The 26,094-nt window shown below is 37.7% G+C and overlaps 2 protein-coding genes across 2 annotated transcripts in view; one reads left to right on the forward strand and one right to left on the reverse strand.

Annotated features, from left to right (window-relative positions):
* Positions 1–2,968: 2,968 nt before the first annotated feature.
* On the forward strand, positions 2,969–5,117 carry LOC106881015 (uncharacterized). Its single transcript, XM_014931201.1, has 2 exons — positions 2,969–3,026; positions 4,456–5,117. Exons 1-2 carry the CDS (start codon positions 2,969–2,971, stop codon positions 5,115–5,117), a joined length of 720 nt encoding a protein of 239 aa, XP_014786687.1.
* A 13,633-nt stretch (positions 5,118–18,750) lies between these two features.
* Positions 18,751–26,094, reverse strand: part of LOC106881016 (SCO-spondin) — a gene marked incomplete at its 5' end in the record, with an annotated part of 70,750 nt that continues 63,406 nt past the window's right edge. Inside the window, 3 exons of the mRNA XM_052965950.1 lie at positions 18,751–19,293; positions 21,398–21,458; positions 25,716–25,820. Coding sequence (XP_052821910.1) covers positions 18,995–19,293; positions 21,398–21,458; positions 25,716–25,820 — 465 coding nt within the window. The remainder of the gene's footprint in view (positions 19,294–21,397; positions 21,459–25,715; positions 25,821–26,094) is intronic.

A 26,094-nucleotide genomic window follows, 5' to 3' on the forward strand; every position in this document is an offset into this window, starting at 1 on the left:
TAGTATTTACTCTGCTTCACTTCATTGATAACTTCCTTTCTCACCTGATCTCCTAGAATGTTCACAAATTCATTCTGAATTTTTGGTAAGAGATAGTAAGTTGCACACTTATCAGTTTTTACTTTCACCAAATGTTCTTGTAGCACTGGGTTGAATTTTCCAATCAGTTGAACAAGCTCCAGAAAATTTCCTTTATTTTCATTTGCCTTCTAAATTCGAATGTCTTCTCTATAGCCTTGTAAACTAGGTTTTGCTTAGCTAGGAACATAATTATGTCCAAGAATCTAGTCAGGATTTGCTTCCATTTCTTTGTTTCATTTTCAACAAGAATTTGTTGTTCTTTGTCTATTACCTTGCATTTGGAAAGGCAAATTTCTAGCTCTCTTTCCACTGAGTAAACACATTCTCATTTGCAGGGCTAGATTCATGTTCTTGTATCTTAGGGTTCAACTTCCACCAAGATCTGAAACCATCAACTGCGCAAAACTTGGCTTCTTTCGATGGAGAGTATATCATCCAAATTTTCAAGATTTTTTCCCCACTTTGTAAAGTTTGAAAAAACCAGTTTCTTGATAAGTCTTCTAGTCTCCCCCTTTCAGTTTTGTTATTTGTCCTGGACATACAACTTCTTTGAATTCATAGTCAGTATTTTGCACAGCCTTTGATCCTTGTTGTACAAGGATTTCTTGAATACCATCACCGTGATTAAATTTAGGCCACATCCCAATGTCTTTCAAATTAATATTAGTGTTTTGTTCTTCAGTAGTATTTTGGTGGCTCAGCATCATCAACTTCATCTATCTTTTCACATTGCACTCCATTAACATAATCTCCATGATCTTCTACAGTGATACCAGTTTCATCTGGACGGTTGAGTCTGATGAGAAATTTGATTATGGCACCTTCATTTCGCCTTTCTTCTGTTTTTTTTTTTTTTGCGAAATGCTGCATTGCTGTCCTTAATGTGCTGCATCTCAAATTATATCAGTGATAACATAAATTTATATGAATAAAATCAAATAGAGTATAGACCAACCTAAAAAATAATCAACTTCCTGAATATCATCGACACACTGTTTAATCCAGTAGCACACAATATTACTGTATTAACAATATTATACTGTAAATATTAACACACAATACAAGTTTACTGATGATAAATTTAAATTTTAAGGAAATTTTAATAGCTACTATACATTATTAAAGTCTATAATATTTATACTGCATTTTTATTGATGCCAGTGACCCCTCACTGGCTCCCGTGCCAGTGGCACGTAAAAAGCTTTCACGACACTCTTGGAGTGGTTGGTGTTAGGAAGGGCATCCAGCTGTAGAAACATTGCCAGATCAGATTGGAGACTAGTGCAGTCCACTGGCTTGCCAGGCCTCAGTCAAACCGTCCAACCCATGCCAGCATGGAAAGCAGACGTTAAACGATGATGATAATGATGATGATATATTAATACAAATAAATTGTGGAGCCTGGGGCAGACTGCCCTCCCTGTGCCTCTCTTGGTACGCTGTTATAGAAATTACCATGGATTTTCATGCAATACCTTGGGAAAGTTTCTTTTGTCTTAGACTCAGTGTGGCCAAGGCCTTGTGAGTGAAATTTGATTGGCAAAACTGTATGGAAATTCATGAGAGAGACTATTCCTGTTCTTTGGTGGTAGACTTAAATTGTTGAATGATTTAACATGAATAACTTGTTCTGGGGTGTCTTTAGCAGAGAGTCTGTTGCAAGCATTGAGGCCAAGTCTCTTGACTGAGGATAACATTCTCTTTTCCTCCCACCAGTCTTGAAGATCTGGTGCTAAATAACATTGTAATTGTTGTTTGATTATAGGAATTTTTTTTTTTGAGACAAGGATATCAAATATCACATCTCACTAAATGCATCCATGAGTATCGGAAAAAAACAATTAAGAGGTAGTGACAGCTGTATTAGAATATTTTATTGATTAATGAACTAGAACAGCAAAACTCAATAGATATTTCTGATCATGTAAAGAAAAAAAAAAAAATTTAGTTCAATTATTTCCAGAGCGTTGAAGATCATACTTAGTAGATGAGAGTAGGATATTGTATCACATACTAGATTGTCAAAAGTATGCTTTTACTATTATAACATAGTTGAGTAGCTCTAAGTCTACTCTAGATTTAGCAAAGTTTAATCTGAGGTCTAGCAATATTAAACAAAGCATCATTCAGCCAGTATTCTAATGAGGGTAAGTAATCCCATCTTTGTTACTGGTAGTTTAACTTAATCACCATCATGATCATCTAAAATCTGTTTTCCATTCTGGCATGGGTGGGATGGTTTGACCAAGGCTGGCACGCTGGAAGGCTGCATCAGACTCCAGCCTGTTTTGGCATGGTTTCTACGGCTGGATGTCCTTCCTAATGCCAGCCACTCTGGGAGTGAAATGGATGCTTTTACATGCCATTGGCATGGGTGCCATTTGCATGACACTGGTAAAACCACATCTGCAGTTTTACTTGGCTTGATGGGTCTTCTTCTCAAGCACAGCATAATGCCAAATGGACTTGGTCATTGCCTCCATGAGGCCCAACGCTCGAAGCACAGCATAATTCCAAATGGTTTGGGTCCTTGCCTCCATGGGGCCCAATGCCTGAAAGGTGATTTTATGTGCCACAGGCACGGGTGCCATTTGTGTGACACTGGTATCTGCCATGCTTGCAATTTTACTTGACTTGATGGGTCTTCTTCTCAAGCACAACATAATGCCAAAGGTCTCGGTCATTGCCTCTGTGGGGCCCAACACTTGAAAGGAGCTCAACCACTTTGCCTCCGTGAGGCTCAACGCTCAAAAGGTGCTTATTGTGTGCCACCTGCATGGGTGCCAGTTATGTGATATCAGCGTCAGCCAACTTTTAAGAATATTCTATGCAATAAAAATAAGGCATATTACCACACATTCTTCAAAAGGAGGATATAATTGATTAAATGTACTTTGGTATGAGATACTCTTATATCATCAATTCCATCAAAATAAAAGACAAAGGTGAGCTTGATTTGAACTAGGAACATAAAGTACAGCACCTAAATACAACTTATTTTGTCTAACACAATTCAGCCAACACACTCCTGATTTTCATATACTTGCATGAATGCACCCATCAATACATGCATGTATACAGTACACAATTTTGGGTTTGCTTATGTCAATGATATCCTCATTGTAAGCGACACATGTGAGAATCATCTCTGGCACTTGTCTCAGCTTTTTCAGTGTTTTCGCGACTATGTTGTGCACATTAATCCAGGCAAATGTGTGTTTGGGCAATCTTCTCTTGATTTTCTCGGCCATCATATTGACTCGAGTGGCATCAAACCTCTCTCGTCTAAAGTCGATGCAATTCAGTGCATCGCACCTCCTACTTCTTTGTGCCAGCTGAGGCATTATCTTGGCATGGTAAATTTCTATCGATGCTTTATACCTGTTGTGCGGATAAGCTACTTCCTCTGACCCAGCTACTAAAGAACACCTCTAAAAAGGACAGTCAAATCACCCTCTCAGCTGAAGCATTATCTGCTTTCAAGTCCATCAAGAAGGAGTTAGCTTCTGTTCCTTTGCTTACACATCCGGTTCCTGGTGCTTCTCTCTCTTTAACTGTAGATGCATCAGACTCTGCAATTGGTGCTGTGCTGCAACACAGTGGACGATTGTACTCGACCTCTGGCTTTCTTTTCTTGCCAACTGCAACCAGCTGAGCGACGATACAGCACTTTTGATAGTGAGCTCCTAACAGTCTACCTGTCAGTTTGTCATTTTCAACATCAACTCGAAGGTCAAGATTTTGTGATCTATACAGATCAGAAGCCTCTTACGTTTGCCCTGTCATTTAAAATGGACAAACTCTCGCCTCCTGCATTCTGTCACTTGGATTTTATTTTACAGTTTACCAGTGACATTCGTCATATACCTGGAAAAAGAACGTTCCTGCTGACGCTCTTTCTCGTCTTCCAGTCTGTTCTCTTTCATCTCCTGCTGCAATTAATTTAACTGCCATTTTGCAGGAGCAACTACCTTTGGCGTTGTTAGACTTAACTTTGCCTAAGTTCTTTTGTTGCCAGTTTGCCTATCTTCTGCTTCCTTCGGCTGAAGGCAATATTCTTTGTGATACTTCCACTGGTTCTCCCAGGCCACTCGTGCCTGAGAATCATCAACGCTCAGTGTTTGAGGCACTGCACTCCTTATCACATCCTGGCATCGCTGCTACCCTTAAGCTTGGTTTTTCTGGCCAAATAGGCATCACGCTCCAAGTGCCAACGGTCCAAGATTCAATGGCACATTCGTGCCCCACTTGGACACTTTCCCCCAACGGAAGCATGTTTTCGCCATGTCTACATTGATCTGGTTGGACCATGGCCTGTGAGTTGCGGGTTCTCTTAACTTTTAGCATGTGTCGATTGCTTCTCCCGTTGGCCAGAAGCCATTCCAATAGCAGATATTTCTGCTAAATCTGTTGCTCTCGCTTTTGTTTCTAACTGGATCTCCCGTTTCGGAGTTTCGTCCAGATTAACTACTGATCGTGGATGTCAGTTTGAAGCTTCTTTATTTTGTGAATTGTCACGTATTCTAGGTGTGCACCACATTCGCACAACCAGTTATCATCCAGCTTCTAATGGATTAGTTGAATGTTTCCATAGACAGCTCAAGGCCACTCTACATGCCTCTTCAGATCTACAGTCTTGGACTGAATTTCTGCCAATTGTTCTTCTTGGTTGTCGTAGTGCTGTCAAAGCAGACCTGGGTTTTTCTTCTGCAGAGCTACTGTATGGTACCACATTGGCATTGCTTGGTACGATGTTGGTGCCAGACACTTCACAGCTCCATGAACTGGCGTCTTATGCCGCCAGACTTCGCACTTATTTTTCAAATCTTCCGTCCATGGTTTCCCAGGAACAATCTTCACCCTCTCATGTCCCACTGGATATGAACTCTTGGTCACATGTTTTTGTTCGAGACAACTCTGTCAAGGGATCTCTTGTTTCTTCTTACAAAGGACCTTTTTGTGTGCTTTCTCACACACCCAAAGGTTTTACCATCGAAATGAATGGTCGTTTGGAGACTGTTTCTGTTCCAACTTAAAAAAGCGTATTTTGAAGTGTCCACATCTTTTGATGACACCGCTGCCACACCCACCTTTGAAATAGACATCCTTAACATACACCTACAGTTTTCCAACTAAATATGCTAAAAGCTTAATACACTTCATTTTCTTTTTTACCTGATTTTAGCAATTACTACAACCAACAAGGGATACCTTAGCATAACCACTCACCCTGTTGTCAAATTTGTCTTAGATCATACCGCACATCTTCAAATTTGAAGGACACATTGGATAATGTAGTCTTGGATAAATAGACAAAATGATCATGATTGGAACATCTTATGTGATAGGTATTCTTGATAAAAGCTGACCTAGCTAATCAACAAATATCTTACTATAAGTAGTTCTCTCACAAATACATAGCAACAACGAGTTTTAGGACTAGATTGAAATCACACCAGTGAGATACCATCTGTGGAAAAGTTGAGTAGTCTTATATAGCAGAACATGCATAGATGGAAAATTTATACAGGTGAAAGTGGATGAACGCTAACATTATTTAAATAAAGCCATACTGGAAAGTATGGAAAATAAAAACAACAGAATGTAATCTCTCCTCAGATAATGCTGTCAGTAAATCTAATATCAACCTCAGTCCCACATAAACACAGATATCTTTTTTGAATGATATGTAAATGTTTACCTCAGTAGCATACTTGATATGATTGGGGTCCCTTTTATATGATGAATTCAAAGAGTGAAGTTTTGATTATTGTAGATGAAACACATAACTATGTTGGTGAAGCATTGGCAGATGAAGATCTAAAAACAGCCAAGTTCCTAAAGCCCAAGAACTATGTACTTAGTAAAGTAAAGGTACCTTGAACGATCATCCACCACAATAATATAATGTTCTCTCTTTGCACTTACGGTTTTACTGATGTTGTAATTTATTGATTGATTGCTTCAGAGGATGCAGTGTGACTAAATAGTTGAAAAATTTATTCTGCAGTTATGAGGTCCCACATTTGAACTCCCAATGTGCCATTTTAGGCAAGTATTTTTTGCTATAGTTTTGGTTGATACAACCTTTTGAGTAAAATTAGATGTATAGAAATGTGTTGGATGGATTGTATCTGTAATGTCCAGTCTTGTCACATATGTCACTCTGATTCTACCTGAGAATATATTAGTGCTACATGTGTGTAAGGAATATTCAGCCACTTTTATGCTAACTTAATGAATATGTCATTCAGCTCATTGAATAATTGAACACACAGCTTCAAAACTGACTGAGAGACACATTTACTTCATTTTGAAGGAATAAAATTAAAATCTCATTAGATATACTGAAAATATTTTCATAATGCCAAACAGAAATGTTAATTTCAAATTAAATATTGTTACTGCATTTGGTCAGCCCTGACAAAGCAGATCTTTGATCAAAGTCATTCAGGCCTTAACTGTCCAGGTTTTGGATATCAAGGGTTACATTGCCTAAAGCATCTGTGATGATTTTGTAAGAGACTTATAGGAGATTTGGTTGCTATATCTAGTAAGTCATTTGACTGCACAGACTCACTTGCTGGCTTGTCAAGTTGATGTATATTTTTGATCTGCAGAACATTTGGTAAAGTTTTGTATGTAAGAAAATAGTGAAACATCTAGTTAGCTTAAAATATATTTTGATATTCTTAGGATCCAATGGCAATGAATGGCAAAATTAGCAGAGTATTGGAAAACATGCTGATTTGAAATATTGCCAAAGTCAGCTTTGGCAGTACTTATTTTATCAACCTTCCATAGTTGATTAAATAAGAACTAGCCAAATACTCAGTTTAATATAATTGAATGTACCCTCTCAGCAGATTAGTAACTTATTTTGAGGATCCAGAGCTACAAAGAATAATCAAAAGGTTTTAGGTCTTTATTTCACATTAAACAGGAATACGAGAAGTTCAGTGTTTTTGGATTTAATTCTTCACCATCATCATCATCATATGTCTGTTTTCCATGCTGGCATGAGTTGGATGCTTTGGTAGTAGCTGGCCAGCCAGAGTGATGCCCAGGCTCCAGTCATCTGTTTTGGCATGGTTTCAGGGGCTAGATGCCCTCCTTAATGCTAACCACTCTACAGAGTGTACTAGGTGCTTTTTATGTGGCACTGGTACGAATGCTTTCATGTAGCACTGGCATTTGTACTATTTATGTGGCACTGACACAAGTGCTTTTTATGTAGCACTGACACAGGCCATAAAGAATCTGTTTGTATGCTTGGATGGCCAGAATTTTATTTAACTTGACATGTCTTCTCAAGTACAGTAAATTGCCAAAAGTCATCTCTTCATTGGAGCCCAATGTCTAGAGATCCTTTCTCACTGCTTCATCCTATGTCTTCCTGGGTCTACCTCTCCTGCAGCTTCCATCTACAATTAGAGATCAGCACTTCTCTATGCAACTATCCTCATCCATATGCTTCATGTGGCTATACCAGTGCAATCTTCTCTGTTACATGCAACAGCTGATGCCTCTTGTGCCAATTTTTCTCTTTATACACTGTCATATATCCATAATAACACTAACCATACAGTGGAGCATGCTGGCTTCATTTCTTTCAAATTTTTGCAGGTCCTCTGTAATCATAGCCCAGGTTTCACTATCATGCAGCATAGCTGTTCACACATGGGCATCATACAATCTGCCTTTCACTTTGAGGGGGAGGCTCTTTGTTACCAACAAAGGTAGGAGCTCTCTGAATTTTGCCCAGCCTGTTCTTATTCTAGCAACTACAGTTTCAGAACATTTTCCTCCACTGATAACTTGGTTACCAAGGTAAGGGAAACTATCTACTACTTCTAAGGACCTTAACCATCGGACATTTGAGGAAGTTGATTCTCTGTTCATTCTCAGTGTTTATGTTACCCACACATTTGCTACACACAAAGATTACTTTCTCTGTTAACTTTCTTGTGATATCACTGCACCTCTTATTTACACCATATGGAATTTCTATCAACACCTTTCAAGGTACACTGTATGGAATTTCTACCAACCCCTTTTTGACATATTGAGCAGGACCATCTCTATGAAAAAGTATATGATTTGTCTGTTTTCCTACTTACTAGGACTCTGGTCTTTGCTAAATTAACTCTTGGATTCTAAACCTTGCTTCCACACCTGAAATTTTCTCTCAAGCCCTGGTAGGGATTCATCTATATAAACAAGGTCATTAGCATAGAGGAGCTTTTAAGGGCAGCCAGACTTGAATCCCTGTGTTATAGCCTGGATGACTATGATAAACAAGAGGAGGCTGAGAACTGATCATTAGAGAACTCTTTCTTGTACACTAAATTCATTGTTATACTCATTACTGACCTTCACCTTACAGCATCCCTGCATTTGAGTTGTGCAGCTCCCACCAACCATTCATCAATCCCTAGCTTCTACATTGACCACCAGATGAGGTAGTGGTGGGGGTCTTGTGAAAGGCTTTCTCCTAGTCAACAAAAGCCAAGTACAAAGATTTATTCTTGGCTAATATTTAGCAGCCTGCCTTTCATAATGGCATTTCCATGCCTCTTTCTTTGCAGAATTAATAACTGCAAGTGAACCATCATCCATGTGCATACACTTCTCTCCTACTGCATCACAATTTTCTCACGCACTGTCTTCCAATCTGAAACATCTTGAGCTACTGGTCTTCATTTCACTTCCTTCCTGGCTAAATATACTTATCTCTTAGCCTCCTTTTTAGCTTTCTGATATAGCACCCTGTTACTGCTACTCTCCCTATCTTTCCAGGCCCATTTCTTTGCTCTAATGGCTCTGTCTATTTCCCTGTTCCATCACCATTTCACCTTAAGTCTGGAGGGGAGTTTGCACCAGTTGCAAATTTGGTGGCCCTCATTAAGAACCTCTAGGTATCCTCTATATTATATACTAGTATCCCCTTCTCATCAAATGCTTCACTGAATATGTCTCTAAATTTCTGACTACTCTGAGGCTACTTGAGCTTCCAGATCTTGCTTTTCCAGACTGATTTACTTCATGGACCCCCTTCTAGCCCTGAACCTGAAGTCACTAACAGCTCTTCACTTGGGAAGGATTTTGCATTAATAATTAACTACCTTTCTTGTTTTCTGGTGAGAATGTAGTCAATCTGGCTTGTGTGATCACCAGTTTTATAAGTGAACAGGTGATTGGTTGGTTTACTGACGTTAACATTACAGATCTTGAGGTCATTTGCATCACAGGACTCCAGCAGTCTAGATTCCCCCTCATTTTGAGATTTGACTCCTTAGTCCTTGTGCACATCATGGAAGCCATCCAGATGCTGCCCAATATGTCCATTGAGGTCATCAGCCATGAAGAGAATGTCATTGTCATTTGTTCACAAGATAGTCTGCAAAAGGGTCTCATAAAATTAATCTTTCTGTTTGTCTGGCAGGCCCAGTTGAGGAGTGTAAACAGAAATAATAGTTACTGTCTCATTTTGCAAAACTAGTCTAAGCTTAAGTATCCTATCACACACTTTGACCTTATTGACCCTTTTCTTAGCAAGAAGTATACCCATACCATCATCACTATTATCTAGCCAGAAGATTTTATACCTATGCTCTTTGCCTGTGAGGAACGTGGCTGAAATGCCTATCCATCTTACTCCTTGAATGTAGCTTGCATCTATGCACTTCATTCTAGCATCGTGACAATCTCACCAGATGTGCCTACGTTGAGTGTGCAATTCTAAAGGTGAGGAAGAGCACAGGAAGAACATTCTGCATCTGAAAAGGTTTGCATGGATGTTTGCCAGATATAAGTTCATATAGGTTATCTTGCATTTAATTTACAGCCATACTTTCACTTCACACATCTATCAGAAGAGGATCTGGTATGATCCATTGCTTCTACAGTGTCGGAATAGATAAAATAGTGCTGATAAATAATCTCACTTGCCATGTCTACCGGAAAAGGAGCATACGATAAACACCATTGTTTGTACAAGATAAGATAGATAGATAAATAAACTAGAGCTGATAATCAGCCCATCTTAACATATTCCTGATGCGAGAAAGTTCTTACATGTAAAATGACAGCATGAGAGGGCACAATAAAATTCTAACAAAATAGCATGAGAGGGCATAAATGTTAAATTTGATTGATCTTAAAAAACAAAGTTTAAATGGAATATTGTAAAATGTATTTTCTGGTCTAGTGCATGCAATCCTTTTATATTTGAATAAGACAGGTTTCCATACAGTTTCTGTTTACCAGGTTCCACTTATAAAGAATTTGTGAATCTGAACCTTTAACAGTAGACATCTACATTGTATCTTTGACTCCTTGATGCTTTAAGGTAGCCTTAAAAAATATTTCTCTAATGTTAACATTAATGTTGAATAAATGAATCATTAGAATTAACAAACATCTTGACATATGTTACCAACTTTTCATCGATATCAGGAATTTTATTAGTACAATATATAAAGCTAATAGTGTTTGCGATTCACTCAATTAACATTACAGATCAAAGTTTAAATCTATAAAATGCAATGATTGTCACATACTGAAATGTCTGCTTCAGATTTTAATCAACTTTTAAACAAACAGTGTTGAATTACAGTTTTTTATTCCTCTCTTTTCTTTTCCGAGAATGTAGAAGAGGTGAATAGGATATAAATGTGTAGGTTTGGAAAAGGTATATGGGTTGGAAAAAAGCATTGACCTGTATCATATTTGTTCTAACGTTTCATGTATTTCATGTTTGATTTATCAATATATAATGACTCCTGCACCATAAAATTAAAGCTTTAAAAAACATAATCCTACTAAAATTGCTATTGTACATAGAAGCAGGAATGATAGTCTCATACTAATTATTTTATAACACTTAAATTTGTCACTCTGCATTCTGAGTTTCCACTTTGATGGAATCAAATTAGTCTTTATTCTATTATTCTTCTGTGATTCATAGAATAAATAGGTATCAAGTTGTTAGATCAGGTAATGAAAGTCACGGAGAGGGTCATAGCCCAACTAATTAGGGAGAGAGTCAGTTTAGATGAGATGCAGTTTGGGTTCATGCCAGGGAAAAGCACCACTAATGCTATATTTCTGGTAAGACAGCTTCAGGAGAAATACCTAGCCAAGGATAAACCTCTGTACCTGGCTTTCGTTGACATGGAGAAAGCCTTTGACAGGGTCCCCTGCTCCCTTATCTGGTGGTCAATGACGAAACTAGGGATAAATGAATGGTTAGTGAGAGCTGTGCGAGCCATGTACAGAGACGCTGTCAGTAAGGAGAGGGTTGGCAATGAGTACAGTGAAAAATTCCGGGTAGAGGTAGGCATCCACCAAAGTTCAATCCTCAGCCCCCTCCTATTTATCATAGTCCTCCAAGCAATAACAGAGGAATTCAAGACAGGATGCCCCTGGGAGCTCCTTTATGCTGATGACCTTGCATTAATTGCTGAGTCACTATCAGAACTAGAGAGGTTTCAGGTATGGAAGCAAGGACTAGAATCAAAGGGCCTTAGAGTCAACCTAGCTAAAACCAAAGTCCTAATAAGTAGGAAGGTAGACAAAACACAAACTCCTGCTCGGTCTGTAGATAAGGCGTAGGTAGAAACTCTATAAGATATACCCAGTGTAAACTATGGATACATAAGAGGTGCAGCAATATCACAGGAAGGCTAACTAGGAAGTTAGTTTTCGTTTGTAGCAGATGTTCAGGTGCAATAAACACTGAAAATGAGCAGAAAACAACCTTTGCCACATTCCAAGGAGAAAAACTAGAAGTAGTTGATAGCTTCCGTTATCTAGGTGACCAAATTAGTAGCGGGAGAGGGTGACCAAATTAGTAGCGCTGAAAGTGTAGCTGCTAGAATAAGAATAGCCTGGGCAAAGTTCAGAGAGCTCTTACCTCTGCTGGTGACAAAGGGCCTCTCACTCAGAGTAAAAGGCAGACTGTATGACGTGTATGAACAGCCATGCTACATGGCAGTGAAATATGGGCCTTAACTGCTAAGGACATGCGTAAGCTCGCAAGAAACAAAGCCAATATTCACCGATGGAGGTGTAATGTTAGTGTGCATCTTCGTTTAGCGTCCACTTTCCATACTAGCATGGGTTGGACGATTTGACTGAGGATTGGTGAACCGGATGGCTGCACCAGGCTCCAATCTGATCTGGCAGAATTTCTACAGCTGGATGCCCTTCCTAACACCAATCACTCTGAGAGTTTAGTGGGTACTTTTACATGCCACTAGCACGAGGGCCAGTGAGGCCGTACTGGCAACGGCCACGCTCAAAATGGTGTTTTTTACATGCCACCTGCAACTGGATGCCCTTCCTAACACCAACCACTCCATGAGTGTAGTGGGTGCTTTTACATGCCACTGGCACGTGAGCCAGTCACGCATTACTGGCAACGGCCACGCTCAAATGGTGTTATTTACGTGCCACTAGCACAGAAGCCAGACAGCTGCTCTGGCAATGATCACGCTTGGATGGTGCTGTTAGTGCTCCACAGGCACAGGTGCTGGTCATCGAATATGCTTCAATTACGATTTCGATTTCACTTGCCCCAACAGGTATCCACAAGCAGAGTTTAGTGTCCAATGAAGGAGAGGTTGGCAGGGGTGCCAGTTTGTTTCGAATTTGGTTCGATTTCGATTTCAATTCACTTGTCTCAACAGGTCTTCGCAAGTTTAGTGTCCAATGAAGTAAAGATATGAATAAGTATGCTGGCAACACTTCTGGCAGAGGCCACAGATTATGCTCTCACTTGGCTTGCCGGCTCTTCTCACGTACTGCATATTTCCAAAGGTCCCAGTCACTAGTCATTGCCTCAGTGAGGCCTAAAGTTTGAAGGTCATGCTTCACCACCTCATCCCAGGTCTCCCTGGGCCTACCTCTTGCACAGGTTCCCTCAACCGCTAGGGTGTGGCACTTTTTCACACAGCTATCCTCATCCATTCTTTCCACGTGACCATACAACCGCAATCATCTCTCTTGCACGCCACAACTGATGCTTCTTAAGTCTAATTTTTCTCTGAAGGTACTTACACTCTGTTGAGTATGCACACTGACATTACACATCCATCGGAGCATACTGGCTTCGTTTTTTGTCAGCTTAGGCATGTCCTCAGCAGTCAAGACCCATGTTTCACTGCCATGTAGCATGGCAGTTTGTACACATGCGTCATACAGTCTAGTCTGCCTTTTACTCTGACTGAGAAGCCCCTTGTCACCAGCAGAGGTAAGAGCTCTCTGAACATTGCCCAGTCTATTCTTATTCTAGCAGCTACACTTTTAGCGCACCCTTTCCCGCTACTAACTTGGTCACCTAGATAGCAGAAGCTATCAACTACTTCTAGTTTTTCTCCTTGGAATGTAGCAAAGGTTGTTGTCTGCACATTTTCAGTGTTTATTGCTCCTGAGCATCTGCCACATACAAAAACTATCTTGCTAGTAAGCCTTCTTTTGAAATTGCTGCACCTCTTATGTGTCCATAACTCACATTGGGTACAACTTATAGAGTTTCTCCCTATGCCTTTTCTACAGATCGAGCAGCGCTATCTACCTGAAGGGGTTTGTGTTTTGTCTACCTTCCTACTTATTAGGACTTTGGTTTTAGCTAGGTTGACTCTAAGGCCCTTCGATTCTAGTCCTTGCTTCCACACCTGAAACTTCTCCTCTAGTTCTGACAGTGACTCAGCAATTAGTGCCAGGTCATCAGCATAGAGGAGCTCTGAAGGGCATCCTGTCTTGAATTCCTCTGTTATTGCCTGGAGGGCTATGATAAATAGGAGGGGGCTGAGGACTGACCCTTGGTGGACGCCCTACCTCTACCCAGAATTCTTCACTGTACTCGTTGCCAACCCTCTCCTTACAGTGTCCATGTACATGGCACGCACAGCTCTTACTAACCATTCATTTATCCCTAATTTCGTCATTGACCACTAGATAAGGGAGTGGGGTACCCTGTCAAAGGCTTTCTCCATGTCAACGAAAGCCAGGTACAGAGGTTTATCCTTGGCTAAGTATTTCCCCTGCAGCTGTCTTACCAGAAATATAGCATCAGTGGTGCTTTTCCCTGGCATGAACCCAAGCTGCATCTCATCTAAACTGACTCTCTCCTTAATTAGTTGGGCTATGACCCTCTCCGTGACCTTCATTACCTGGTCCAACAACTTGATGCCTCTGTAATTGTTTGTGTCTAAAGCATCACCTTTACCTTTGTAGCAGTTGACTATGGTGCTGCTACACCAGTCATTGAGTATAACTCCTTCATGTATCACCTGGTTAACAATACGGATGACTAGGCTATAACCGACACTGCCAGATATTTTTAGTATCTCTGCAGTGATTCCTGATGGGCCGGGGGCCTTCCCTGTATTCATACTCTTAATTGCTTTATCTACCATGGTACTGTCAACTCGGATAGCTGGCCCCTCTGTTGGATCGACATGCGGCAAGCTCTGTTTCTCCCATTCATTCTCTTTATTAAGCAACTTTTCATAGTGGCGTCTCCAAACATCTCTCTTTGCAGCCTCGTTTAGTGCAAGCATACCATCATCCATGCGAACACATTTCTCTCCTACGACATCACGATTCTCTCTCACACACAGTCTTGCAACATGAAATACTTCAAGTCTTTGGTCCTCACGGCACAGAACATTGGCATTCTTTTTCTTATCTGCTTCCCCTCTGGCTAAATAAACCTGTCTCCTAGCTTCCCTTCTGGCAGTCTGATATAATTCCCTGCTACCTCCGTTCTTCCAGTCCTTTGAAGCCTGTTTCTTTTGTCTAATAGCCCTGTCAACCACATTGTTCCACCACCACGTTACTTTGGGTCGAGAGGGGACTTTGCACCATCCATAAATCTGGTCAGTGGCTCTCTGCAGGTTGTCCCGTAGAAACCTCCAATTGTCTTCCACATTATGTGATGCTATATCCCCTTCTATTTCGTCGAAAGCTTTGAGTAACACATCTCTAAATCTCTGTCCATTTGCAGGATCTTTAAGCTTCCAGACACTTCTCCAAGCTGGTCTAGTTCTGGGCATCCATTTAGCTTTGATCCCAAATTGCTAACTACATTAGAATTAATTATAAATTATTTAAACATATTTAAAAAAATATACATATACTTTACCTGTTATTAGTCTGTGGGGAAAGAAGATAATATTAATCAACGCTACACGTGTTTCAACACTGGTGGTTTGTTTTACCAGGCCATACCTAATACGTAAATCCACCAGTGTATGTGTTTGTGCCCCCAACATCGCTTGACAACCGATGCTGGTGTGTTCATGTCCCCGTAACTTAGTGGTCTGGCAAAAGAGACCGATACAATAAGTACTAGGCTTCCAAAGAATAAGTCCTGGGGTCGAGTTGCTCAAATAAAGGCGGTGCTCCAGCATGGCCACAGTCAAAAGACTGAAACAAGTAAAAGAGTAAAAAGTAAAAAATTATATATATAGAAAATGCTAATCATAAAGAAACCCTCATCGACTATTTTAAAAGCACAAAATAAACCGCCTATCTATATAAACTTAACGGGAATTAATAAATAATAAAGTTTATATAGATACGCGGTTTATTTTGTGCTTTTAAAATAGTCGATGAGGGTTTTTTTATGATTAGCATTTTCTATATATATTGATATTCTATTTTTAGGTGTTTAATTTTATTTTATTTAATTTTTATGAATGTTTTAAAATGTTATAATTTTCTAATTTTTAAAATCTTTAAAATTTTGTAAAAATATATTAGGAAGTTATATACATATATTTTTATTTTTATTCTTATTTTTAATGAATATACCTTAGAGTTTGTAGGATTAGTAAAAAGAGGAAAAAAACCTGAAGATGCACTGGTGGATTTATGTATTAGGTATAGCCTGGTAAAACAAACCACTAGGGCAGAAACACGTGTAGCGTTGATTAATATTATCTTCTTTCCCCACAAACTAATAACAGGTAAGGTATATATATATATATATATTTTAAAAATATGTTTAAATAATTTATAATTAAATCTATTATACTAGTGGTATGTTATAGTAGGTTATAAAATGCTTATATTATTAGATTAGTATTTTGGATATAATTTTTTATGTGTTCTCCAGTAAATAAGGTTGTCCTGAAATTGAAGTTGTGGTCCTATTGGTAAAATCCCAAATTTGTAATGATATATGAAATATTAAAACGAGTAATTACTAATTCAGGCAAAATACTTCATAAGCTCTCTATTGGCACACAGAGCTAACAATATTGTTTAGATTGTTCTTATTTCTAGGTGTGAGGTTATATCTCATTACCATTCTATATTGTAAATCTGTGGTTGCACTCCAGTCAAACTGGTTTTTACAGTTATATATGACAAAGTATAAATAATGGTTGTTATCTATTTTTCCTTTATTAAAGTAGATTAGGCTTACAGCTGTTTCCAGTAGTCATTATAGGTATGTTACTGATAGGTTTACTCAGTTGGTCTATTGATCGGCTGAGAATAATTGAACAACCTAAAAACTAATACTACTTTTGTCATGGCTCTGACGAAAGTAGCATTAATTTTCTTAGGTTGTTCAATCTTTCTCAACTGATCAATAGACCAATTAAGTTAATCTATCAGTAACATACCTATAATGACTATTGGAAACAGCTGTAAGCCTAATTTACTCTAATAAAGGAAAAATATGTAACGACCATTATTTATACCTTGTCTCATGTATGTGTGTGTATATCATCATCATCTAACATCTGCCTTCCATGCTGGCACACACACACACACACACACACACACACACACACACACACACACACACACACACACACACACACACACACACACACACACACACACACACACACACATACTTTATTTAAAAGTAGCAGAAATATAACAAAAAACTTACTCTGAGTTTCATGTTCCTGTTCATCGGACAGTTTCTAACAAAACTGTCCGATGAACGGGAATGTGAAACTCCGAGTAACAGTTTTTCATTATATTTCTGCTGCTTTTAAATAAAGCATATTACTCTACCTCTGGTATTTGAGTACTCTTTTTTCCACCTTGTTGCACATTTATGTGCTTACTCCGGTATATATATATACCACTCTCTGAGTGGTTGGCGTTAGGAAGGGCATCCAGCTGTAGAAACTCTGCCAAATCAGACTGGAGCCTGGTGTTGCCATCCGGTTTCACCAGTCCTCAGTCAAATCGTCCAACCCATGCTAGCATGGAAAGCGGACGTTAAACGATGATGATGATGATGATGATGATAGAAATTAGGTAGTAGTAGCCAACAAGGCTACTTCCAAGAAAATGCAAATAATGAGTGGTGTCCCACAGAGCACTGTCTTGGGGCCACAGCTATTGATAGTGGCCCTCTCAGACATGCCCTCAGCTATTGAGATAATCACCTGTGATAGCTATGCAGACAATACAACATTTTCTTAGAAAACGCAGAACCCAGATGTTGTGCACCTGTAACAGGAGTTGGACATGATATACAGGTGGGCTGAGGACAGTAATATACTTGAAAATTCCAAGCTCTGTGCTACTATAACTCTCCAGCCTTCACATGTCCTCTGCATTTAGTGCCTACATCTCAATACCATGAAGCATAGCTATACTTATAGAAGCATTTAAATCCTGCTACTTATTTTGTTGAATTCTTTTGTTGAATCACTAAGTTACTGGGGTATAACCAAACCAACATATACAGCAGAATGTTTTTAGTGTAGCACAAAAGACAGTGCAGCAACTGGTGTGGTTGCAAACAAAACTAAACTATGTACACCTACACCACGAGACCACCACAAATAATAGACTTAGGATGGTCAACTTTGCTGTCATGTGGACCATCACACCAGTTCTGATAAATATCAGAGGCCTTCCATAAAACAACAGCAAACACAAAACTGCATACCTGAGGAATCTTTCTGCATGCAATCAAGCAATGCCATGGAGCATAGCAATGCTTACATAAGCACCATATAAAATACCTTTCACTCTGAATGATAGGCCTTTTGTTCTCAAGAGAGATAATTACTCTCTGAACCTTCTCCATTCTACTCTCATTCTAGTTGCTATAGTATAGTACCTATTCTAAAATCAGTACACCATGTCCCTGCGTTTTGTAAGAGGTGAGTAAAAAGTTTGGCAATAGAAAGGGTATCCAGCTGGAAAATATTGTCAGAAAAAATGTCTGGCTCTTTTCTACATGTATATTTTTCAAGAAGGAAAATGCTTGTATTCAGTTGGTAAGAGAATGGACATTTTAGTTTTATGATAAATAAAACATTTTTTTATTTTTGTAGTCTTGCAGCAATTCCAGGTGGTCATAGAAAATTGATAATGAACTGTCTTTCTACTTTAGTAAATTAACACAAAGGATTGAGCTAACAAAGGAGACTCTGCACATGTTCCACCTTCAAGCCATATCAGCCAAATCCCCCCAAATCACAGTATTATAGTGGCTTGAAGTAAAGGATACTTTGGATAATATAGACACTCCTTAGAAAAATAGAATGGTCAAGGTTGAAATGTCTTTAATCACAGACCTGCTCAATCAGAGATATCCTGGTACTAAACAACAACAACAATGAAACAAAAGATTGAACTGCTCAATCAGGGCAACTTAAAAAGGTGCAATAAGAAAACAAGTTTTTTCTGATAGTTTGATATAATTTATTTTCAATTAATAATATAATTTGTATCCTGAATTTTTGATATGGTTATTGAAATATTTCAGAGTAGATGTTTGAAATACTACTATTCATATTTCAAACCTTTAACAAAATTTTTTTCATTATTTTTTCCATTATGTATTTTAAATTGCTATTTCCCACTATATTTTGGACAGACAAATCTTTTTCCTAATTAGAAGGCCATTAGTACTTTTGTGATCTTATCTACATTTAGTACAGTCACAACTGCATATTTCTGGATAATACATGACAGTTTCTATGTTATCTGGTGGACAGAGAACTGTAACTTGTCTGAGTTTTATTGCTTTCGCTTGACAGCATTCACATTTATTATTGAACATATCATCAGTGACTATATCTGGTTTATAACTCATCAACATTACTCCAGATGTACTTTCAGCACAATGCCCTGAACACTGAGTTACCTTCACCTTTTGAATTGCAGTACAGGTTCCATTTGAAAGGTACTGGTAATCAACTTTCACTTGGCATTTGTTTTCTGGAAGAAAAGGAACAGAATTTATTATGAACATAAAAAAAAAACTTCTTGTCATTATTTCAGATATAAAAATGTTGCAAGATTATATTGCAAAACAAATATATAAACGGAATATATTTTTATGACTTAGATATGTATATCTTATAAAAATATTCTCCTCTTATTTATGTGGGTATAATTTATTTTGTGTGCACAGTAGGACATGTGACTATTACTGTATGAGTTATCATTATCCTGTCAGTTTCCAGTATAGCAGTTAGTTGACCACTGTACTTAGCAGTATTGCTAGTTATGATATACAGAGGATATATCAAGGAAAATTAAGATAAACACCAATATAAATATTTGGTTCCTACGTCCATTTCACCATTGCAGTTATTTGGAACTCAGTATTGGATGTTCCAAGTGTATTCGGATGCCTAGCTGCAGCGGATCATCAGGAGAAGACTTTATCGTATTCTGTTTCAGAGATCTAATATCTGAAGTCAGACGCATGATGAGGTAATTTATAAGTATTTAGCAACGGGAAGAGAAAGAAAGCAAGTGTTGGAGAGAAAGTGAAAGAAGACAGAATAACACAGTAATAAACAAGATAAAATTTACCAGTATATTAGTAAATAAATAAAATATAAAAATACATACATGCATGCATACATAATGTAGACACACACACACACAACATTTGCGTAGGCCTCTACTTCAGAGTGAAAGGCAAACTGGATGATGTCTGTATGCAAACAACCATACTATATGGCATTGAAACATGGGCTATAACTGCTGAAGACATGCGTAGGCTTGAAAGAAATAAGCTAGTGTGCTTCACTGGATGTACAATATCAGTGTGCATGTACAACAGAGTGTAAGTGTTTTGAGAGAAAAGTTGGGCATAAGAGGCATCAGATGTGGTGTGCAAGAGAGACAACTGTGTTGGTATGGTCATGTGATGCATATGGAGGAAGGTAGCTGTGTGAAGAAGTGCTGATCTCCAACGGTAGAGGGAACCTGTGGAAGAGGCAGACCCAGGGAGATTCAAGAAAACATGGGATGAGGTGATGAAGCATGATCTTTGAACATTAGACCTCATGGAGACAATGATAAGTGAACTGGGACCTTCGCGATATACCGTGATTGAGAAGACCCGTCAAGCCAAATGAGATCATAGTCGAGGCCGATACTGGTGTCATGTAACTGGAACCCTTGTTGGTGGCACGTAAAAAGCACCCATTACACTCTTGGAGTGGTTGGTGTTAGGAAGGGTGTTCAGCCTTAGAAACCATGCCAAATCACAGTGGAACCTGGTGTAGCCCTGCAGCTTACCAGTTTCAATCAAACAGTCTAACCTATGCCAGCATGAAAAGCAGATGTTAAATGGTGATGGTGAAGATGATTTCAAGTGAAGATCAATACGAAAGTAACTGAAAATAAATTTTAAAAAATATATGCATTCAGACGGATAGGTAAGGGAGAAAAACATAAAAAAAAAGAAAAAAAGCAGGAAGTGTGCAGAAGGAGTTAAAAGGAGTATATTGTGATGATCAGTATTTTAATTCTGTTCTTGAGGATGACATGTGGAGTTGGAAAAGTGTAAGTGGATTGTAACTCTATGCTAAGTTGGTAATACCTAGCAGATAAATGAAAAGACAAGCAGCATAGGAGTTAAAGGTGACTAAATATAAACACATAATTTAGAACAGATGTCTAAGTTCACCAGGACACTGATACAGGCATATGCTCACAATGTACAACCACACATACACACAAAACCCAGTCATTCCCATCTCACTCATTATCCTGTATTGACCCTCCTCCAGGGAGGTTTCTGAGTTAAGGTGGCATGAAGTTGGTTGGGTTTGTGCTGCATCAATCCATGCAGTGCCAGTAGAAAACCAAAGGAGGAGCGGGAGAGAGAAAGGAGACAACACATCTACAGACCAGAGGTTGATGGGTGTATACTTATATAAGTTTATTAATACATATACAGGAGGAAAACTTGCAGTTTGATCCACTAAACTTATCCAACATTTCCTAAGTCCATGTATTTTGCTTAATTTCTCAATAAAATTGGATCTAAATAAATTGATAATGGAGTCAAAAAGATTTTTACCTGATTTCAGTTTGCACACTGGACAGCATGGGTTAATTTCTGGGAAAAATAGCTCTTCATCCTAGATAAAAGGAATGAAAAGAATGATTTCTATAATTTTGTTGCTTTGAATATATTTATTTTGCAAGGAAATTGATAGTATTCATTCGTTGTATGTTATAAGCATATGATGTGATTGTTGGTTATTAGAATGGAGTAAGTTGTGCAGAAAATAACAGTAATAAACTTTTAGAGAAACTGAAATAGGATATCCAAATGGGTGACATGTCTGAGTGTAAGCTTGATTCCATTTACTTCAAACTAACTCTCATTGTGTTACATTAATGATTGATATAGACACCTGGTTCTCTCTGTCTCTTTCTCTCTCTTAATTTTTAGATCCTCCAGTGTTGTCAATATGGTGGGCAATGAGCCTTTTCTAAACATCCTGATTGTTTGCTTTCTTCTTAGTTCCACTTGGGCTGATTTTCATTGCTATCATGTCCCAGAATATATTGTCATATTTCCCTTAGTCTTCCACTCAGTCTTTTACCGTCTTCCAGTGTCTACTCCATCACAATGGTACCATATCTTTTATGTGGCTAGTTGGTGTTAGTGATGATACTGCTTGTATCAGACATAGTAGTAGCAGTGGGGATCATGCTATCATTATTTAAATTTTGGAAACATCTGATGCATAAATTAAAATATTCTCCAATACACATTTAAATATCAGAATATTAAACATAAACATTTTTGTTTAAGAGATTTGGTGATGTTTAGGAATATTTTCTTGTTCAACTTTATTAAAGAACTTTACCAAACTATTTTATGATTCAGTTAATATGGCTTAACAAATAACAGTCACAGATCAGCTATGTACAGTAATGAAACTTAAATTATCTTTGAACTTTTCCTTTAATTACTAATAATGAATCTCAGCCACTTATATCCATTTAAGTTTTAGTAACCTAATCTATTAGTAATAATGGGGTACAAGTCAGCCCTGATTGAGCAGGTTTATGATCACAGGTATTCTCACCATGATCATCCTGTTTTTTTTTTAATTAGAATGTATCTTAGATGACATTCAATGTATCTTCACTATTTTTTTTTTTTATAAAGCAGTAGGGTGTGATATGAGAGAGAGATTTGGCTACTATTTCTCACAAATTGAATGGGCCATTTAAAATGCTTGTAGTTAGTTTGTTAATATTCTTACATTTCATTTAAAATTCTGAAGTCATTGAATTAATATTTTGTAAAACATAAATCACTATTTTTGGGACCAAACATTGTAATGCATTTTTCCTATAACTATAGCTCATTGGTTTAACTTAGAAAATTTATTAGCTTTAATGACTAAACACTGTTGTTTTGCAAGACAGGAGTTTTGAAATACATACTTCTTGTTAGCAGGTTAGTGTTGGAAATGTGCTTCTAAAAATTAATCAGTGGAAAATTCATGCAATATCAAAGACTGTATTGTTGTGAACTTTGTGGACAACTGAAAGTGGAATAAATCCTTTCTGCTGTAGGTCTGAAAATTTGGTGAGAGGGCTACTCAATTACATTGACCCCAGTGCTCATACTTACTTTATTGATCCTGAAAGGATGCAAAGCAAAGTTGATCTTGGTGGAATTTGAACTCAGAACATATAAAATATCTAATTGAGTTCATTCTTTTGAATGCAAACTGAATCACTGTAAACAAATACACTTTTTAAAACAATTGTGCAGATATTCAGTGATTTGAGGTATTACTGCTGTTGCAATGGCTGAGTGTCAATTTAACAATGACGTTGTCATTCTCAATCTTCAGTTTCACTATATCACTGACCAATACAAGAAAGAAAAATCCAAAAAGAAGCTATATATGACTGAAGAACTGTACTGTTGCTGTCTGGGGACTGAATTTGGCAATGTTCTTTTGCTGGTATATTCAACTTCAAACTGTTGCTCACTATTGTAGGTAACTCTTTACCACAACTTCCAGTCTGCCGCAAATTGCAGGAAGATCACAAACACTGAGATACATTTCAGTTTGACTTTGCATTGTTTCTTAGAACCACTATGGTGATAAAAACCCTCTGTTAGAGTTAGGATTACTATTTGCCAATATAGAGCACTATACTGGTTGACAGGACTCCTCTATTTGGATTATGTGCTTGGTCCATTAGAGAATGTTCTTCACAGCCATTGCAATATGTTCCAAAATTTTCTTATGAGGGATTTTATCTTTCCAAGTGATTCTAAGAATACACTGCAGACAACAAATGTGGAAGGTTTCTCTAAGCTCCTATTGGCTTTCTATCAAGCTTCCTACAAAGGAATTTAAATACTGGCAGTTTTGTAAACATTCATCTTTGAAAGAAATGAAAGTTCAGCTGAAAAATATCTTCACATGCTTGTACAGGCTCCCAGCCGCAGAAGAGGATTAGTTAAATCTGTTATTAACTTTGTTGGTAAATTTTATGTAACTTGGGATGATGGTTTTTGATAGAAATATCAGTGGAAGGTGGATGATTATTTCTGAAAGAGGTTTGTAGTGTGAGAACCTTCTACAAGGTGCATTCCAGAAGTTTAGAGACTTTTTCAGGAGAGACAGTACTTCAGCCCCTTTCATGAAGTCCCTCATGGAAGTCTTCCAAAGTGAAGGTGTCCAGGACCTTTGTCACAGCCTCCTTCATCTTCTCATTGTTTTCAAAATGACTGTCCATGAGGTTCTCCTTCAGCTTGAGTAACAACCAAAAGTATCAGAGAGCAAGGTCTGGACTGTAGGGAGGGTGAGGGACAGTTTTGGTGCCCATCTCAGTCAATTGGTGACCAGGATGAAATTGTGAACTGGTACATTGTCCTGGTGCAGGTGCGTCTAACCTGAATGAAAGAGCTCTGGCCTTTTGTAATGAAATCTCTTCCTGAACTCCTCTGCAAAGTACTTTTTGTTTATTATCTGACCACAGGAAACCCAGTGGATGTAAATTATGCCTTTTCTGTTGAAAAAGATCATGAGCTTCTTGGTGGATTTACTTTACCTGGCTTTCTTGAGTCTGTGAGTGTGAAGATGCTTCCATTTGACACTTTATGTCTTGATTATAACAGTAGATCCAGCTTTTGTAACAGATCACCAGAGACTCAAGTACTCTTGGATTGGTGGATAGTGAACTCAACCACCTCCCTGCTGTCACCAATGCATTACCTTCTGTTCATTACTGAGCTCTATAGGAACAAACTTTGTATAAATTTTGTGCAAGTTCAGATCATCATTGTTTTATGTCTATCTTGATGATAATGATGATGAACTGAACTTGCACAAAATTTATGCAAAATTTGTTCAGATCTTTATGAATAATTGTGTACAGTTGCAACACTAACTCCAAATTGCACAATTATTGTCGTTATACACATGTCAGTCTTCATTCAGAAAATTGTGAATTTTCTCAGCCAGCTCTGACATCCTTCTCCTTTTCATACCTCTCATATCTTACTTTTTACTGTCCTTGAACTTTTTGTGCCAGTAAAAAATAGATACTTGTCTCATGCATGTTAATCCATAAGCAGTTTGGAGCATTTCATAATTTTCTGTAACATTTTCCCCCAGTTTAACTCATAACTTCATTGCACAGTTAGTTTCCAAATTGTCTTTACAGCCTAACTGCATTCTACAAACTAGTGAGCTATGATAAACAGTGTTTAGTAGGGTGTGTATAACCCTTTTGATGTCAATCCATCTGAAACTGCCTTTGGCTCTGTAGTACAAATGTCTTGTTTTCAAAAGTTTTGAATTAAAATCTTCCACCAAACCTTAGTCACAATTTATGTTTCTAGCACTAGCTTAATAACTAAGTTATTTTACTGAATCCTTTGTTGTATTTAAAATTAATTGAAAGAAACACAGAACATCTCAACAGAAATATGGTAACAAAAGGGTTAAAGTGCAGTTACAACCATCTCCTTAAAGCTGGAATATGAAAAAGTTGGCAGGTTAGCTTATTAAATGTATAGTAATGATATATCAAAATTTAAATAATCTGGGACAGTTATAACTACCTCTCCTAAAAATCTCTCAAACCTTCTGGAATGCAGTGTAAGTGTTCAACACTTATCCCATTTGCTGATAGGCCTAATTTAATGACAGCAATTACCAATCCATGTGAAACAACCGAGCATCTTTGCTTTTCATAGTCCATAATAGTTTACAGTTATCTTTAAAAACGTTTTCACATATTTTAGTTCCTGATGGCTTATGTACAACAAACGGGACAATTTTTGCTGTTACCAAGGTATTAAAATATTTATAAGCAATTGCATTTTAGACACAGAAATAAATAATACTTACACTATTACACTCAGGGATTTCACATTTTCTTTGACACTGTACATTGCCACCAATACATTCACATGTATAACACTCACGTTCTGGATCAATCCACATTTCTTTATCCTAAAAGCAAAAGGTTGGTAAAAAAAAATTAACTTCATGAACTTTTGCAATAAGAATTTTTTTGTATTTATATAGGGTGCGACAGATAGGTTGCCCCAATTTCAAAAGTTAATAATTTGAAATCGGGGCAATCTTTCTGCTGCACACTGTATATATATATATATATATATATATATATATATATATAATATATATAATATATATAATATATATAATATATATATATATATAATATATATAATATATATATATATATATAATATATATAATATAT

The sequence above is a fragment of the Octopus bimaculoides genome, chromosome 2, assembly GCF_001194135.2.
Source record: "Octopus bimaculoides isolate UCB-OBI-ISO-001 chromosome 2, ASM119413v2, whole genome shotgun sequence".
Taxonomy (NCBI): domain Eukaryota; kingdom Metazoa; phylum Mollusca; class Cephalopoda; order Octopoda; family Octopodidae; genus Octopus; species Octopus bimaculoides.

What these genes read in the sequence shown, in the direction of transcription:
- LOC106881015 (XM_014931201.1), top strand. Translation starts at nt 2,969, where the DNA reads ATGTACTTTGGTATGAGATACTCTTATATCATCAATTCCATCAAAATA. An exon ending in CATCAAAATAAAAGACAAAG is followed by an intron (nt 3,027 to 4,455) that starts GTGAGCTTGATT and finishes CCCGTTGGCCAG; the next exon opens with AAGCCATTCCAATAGCAGAT.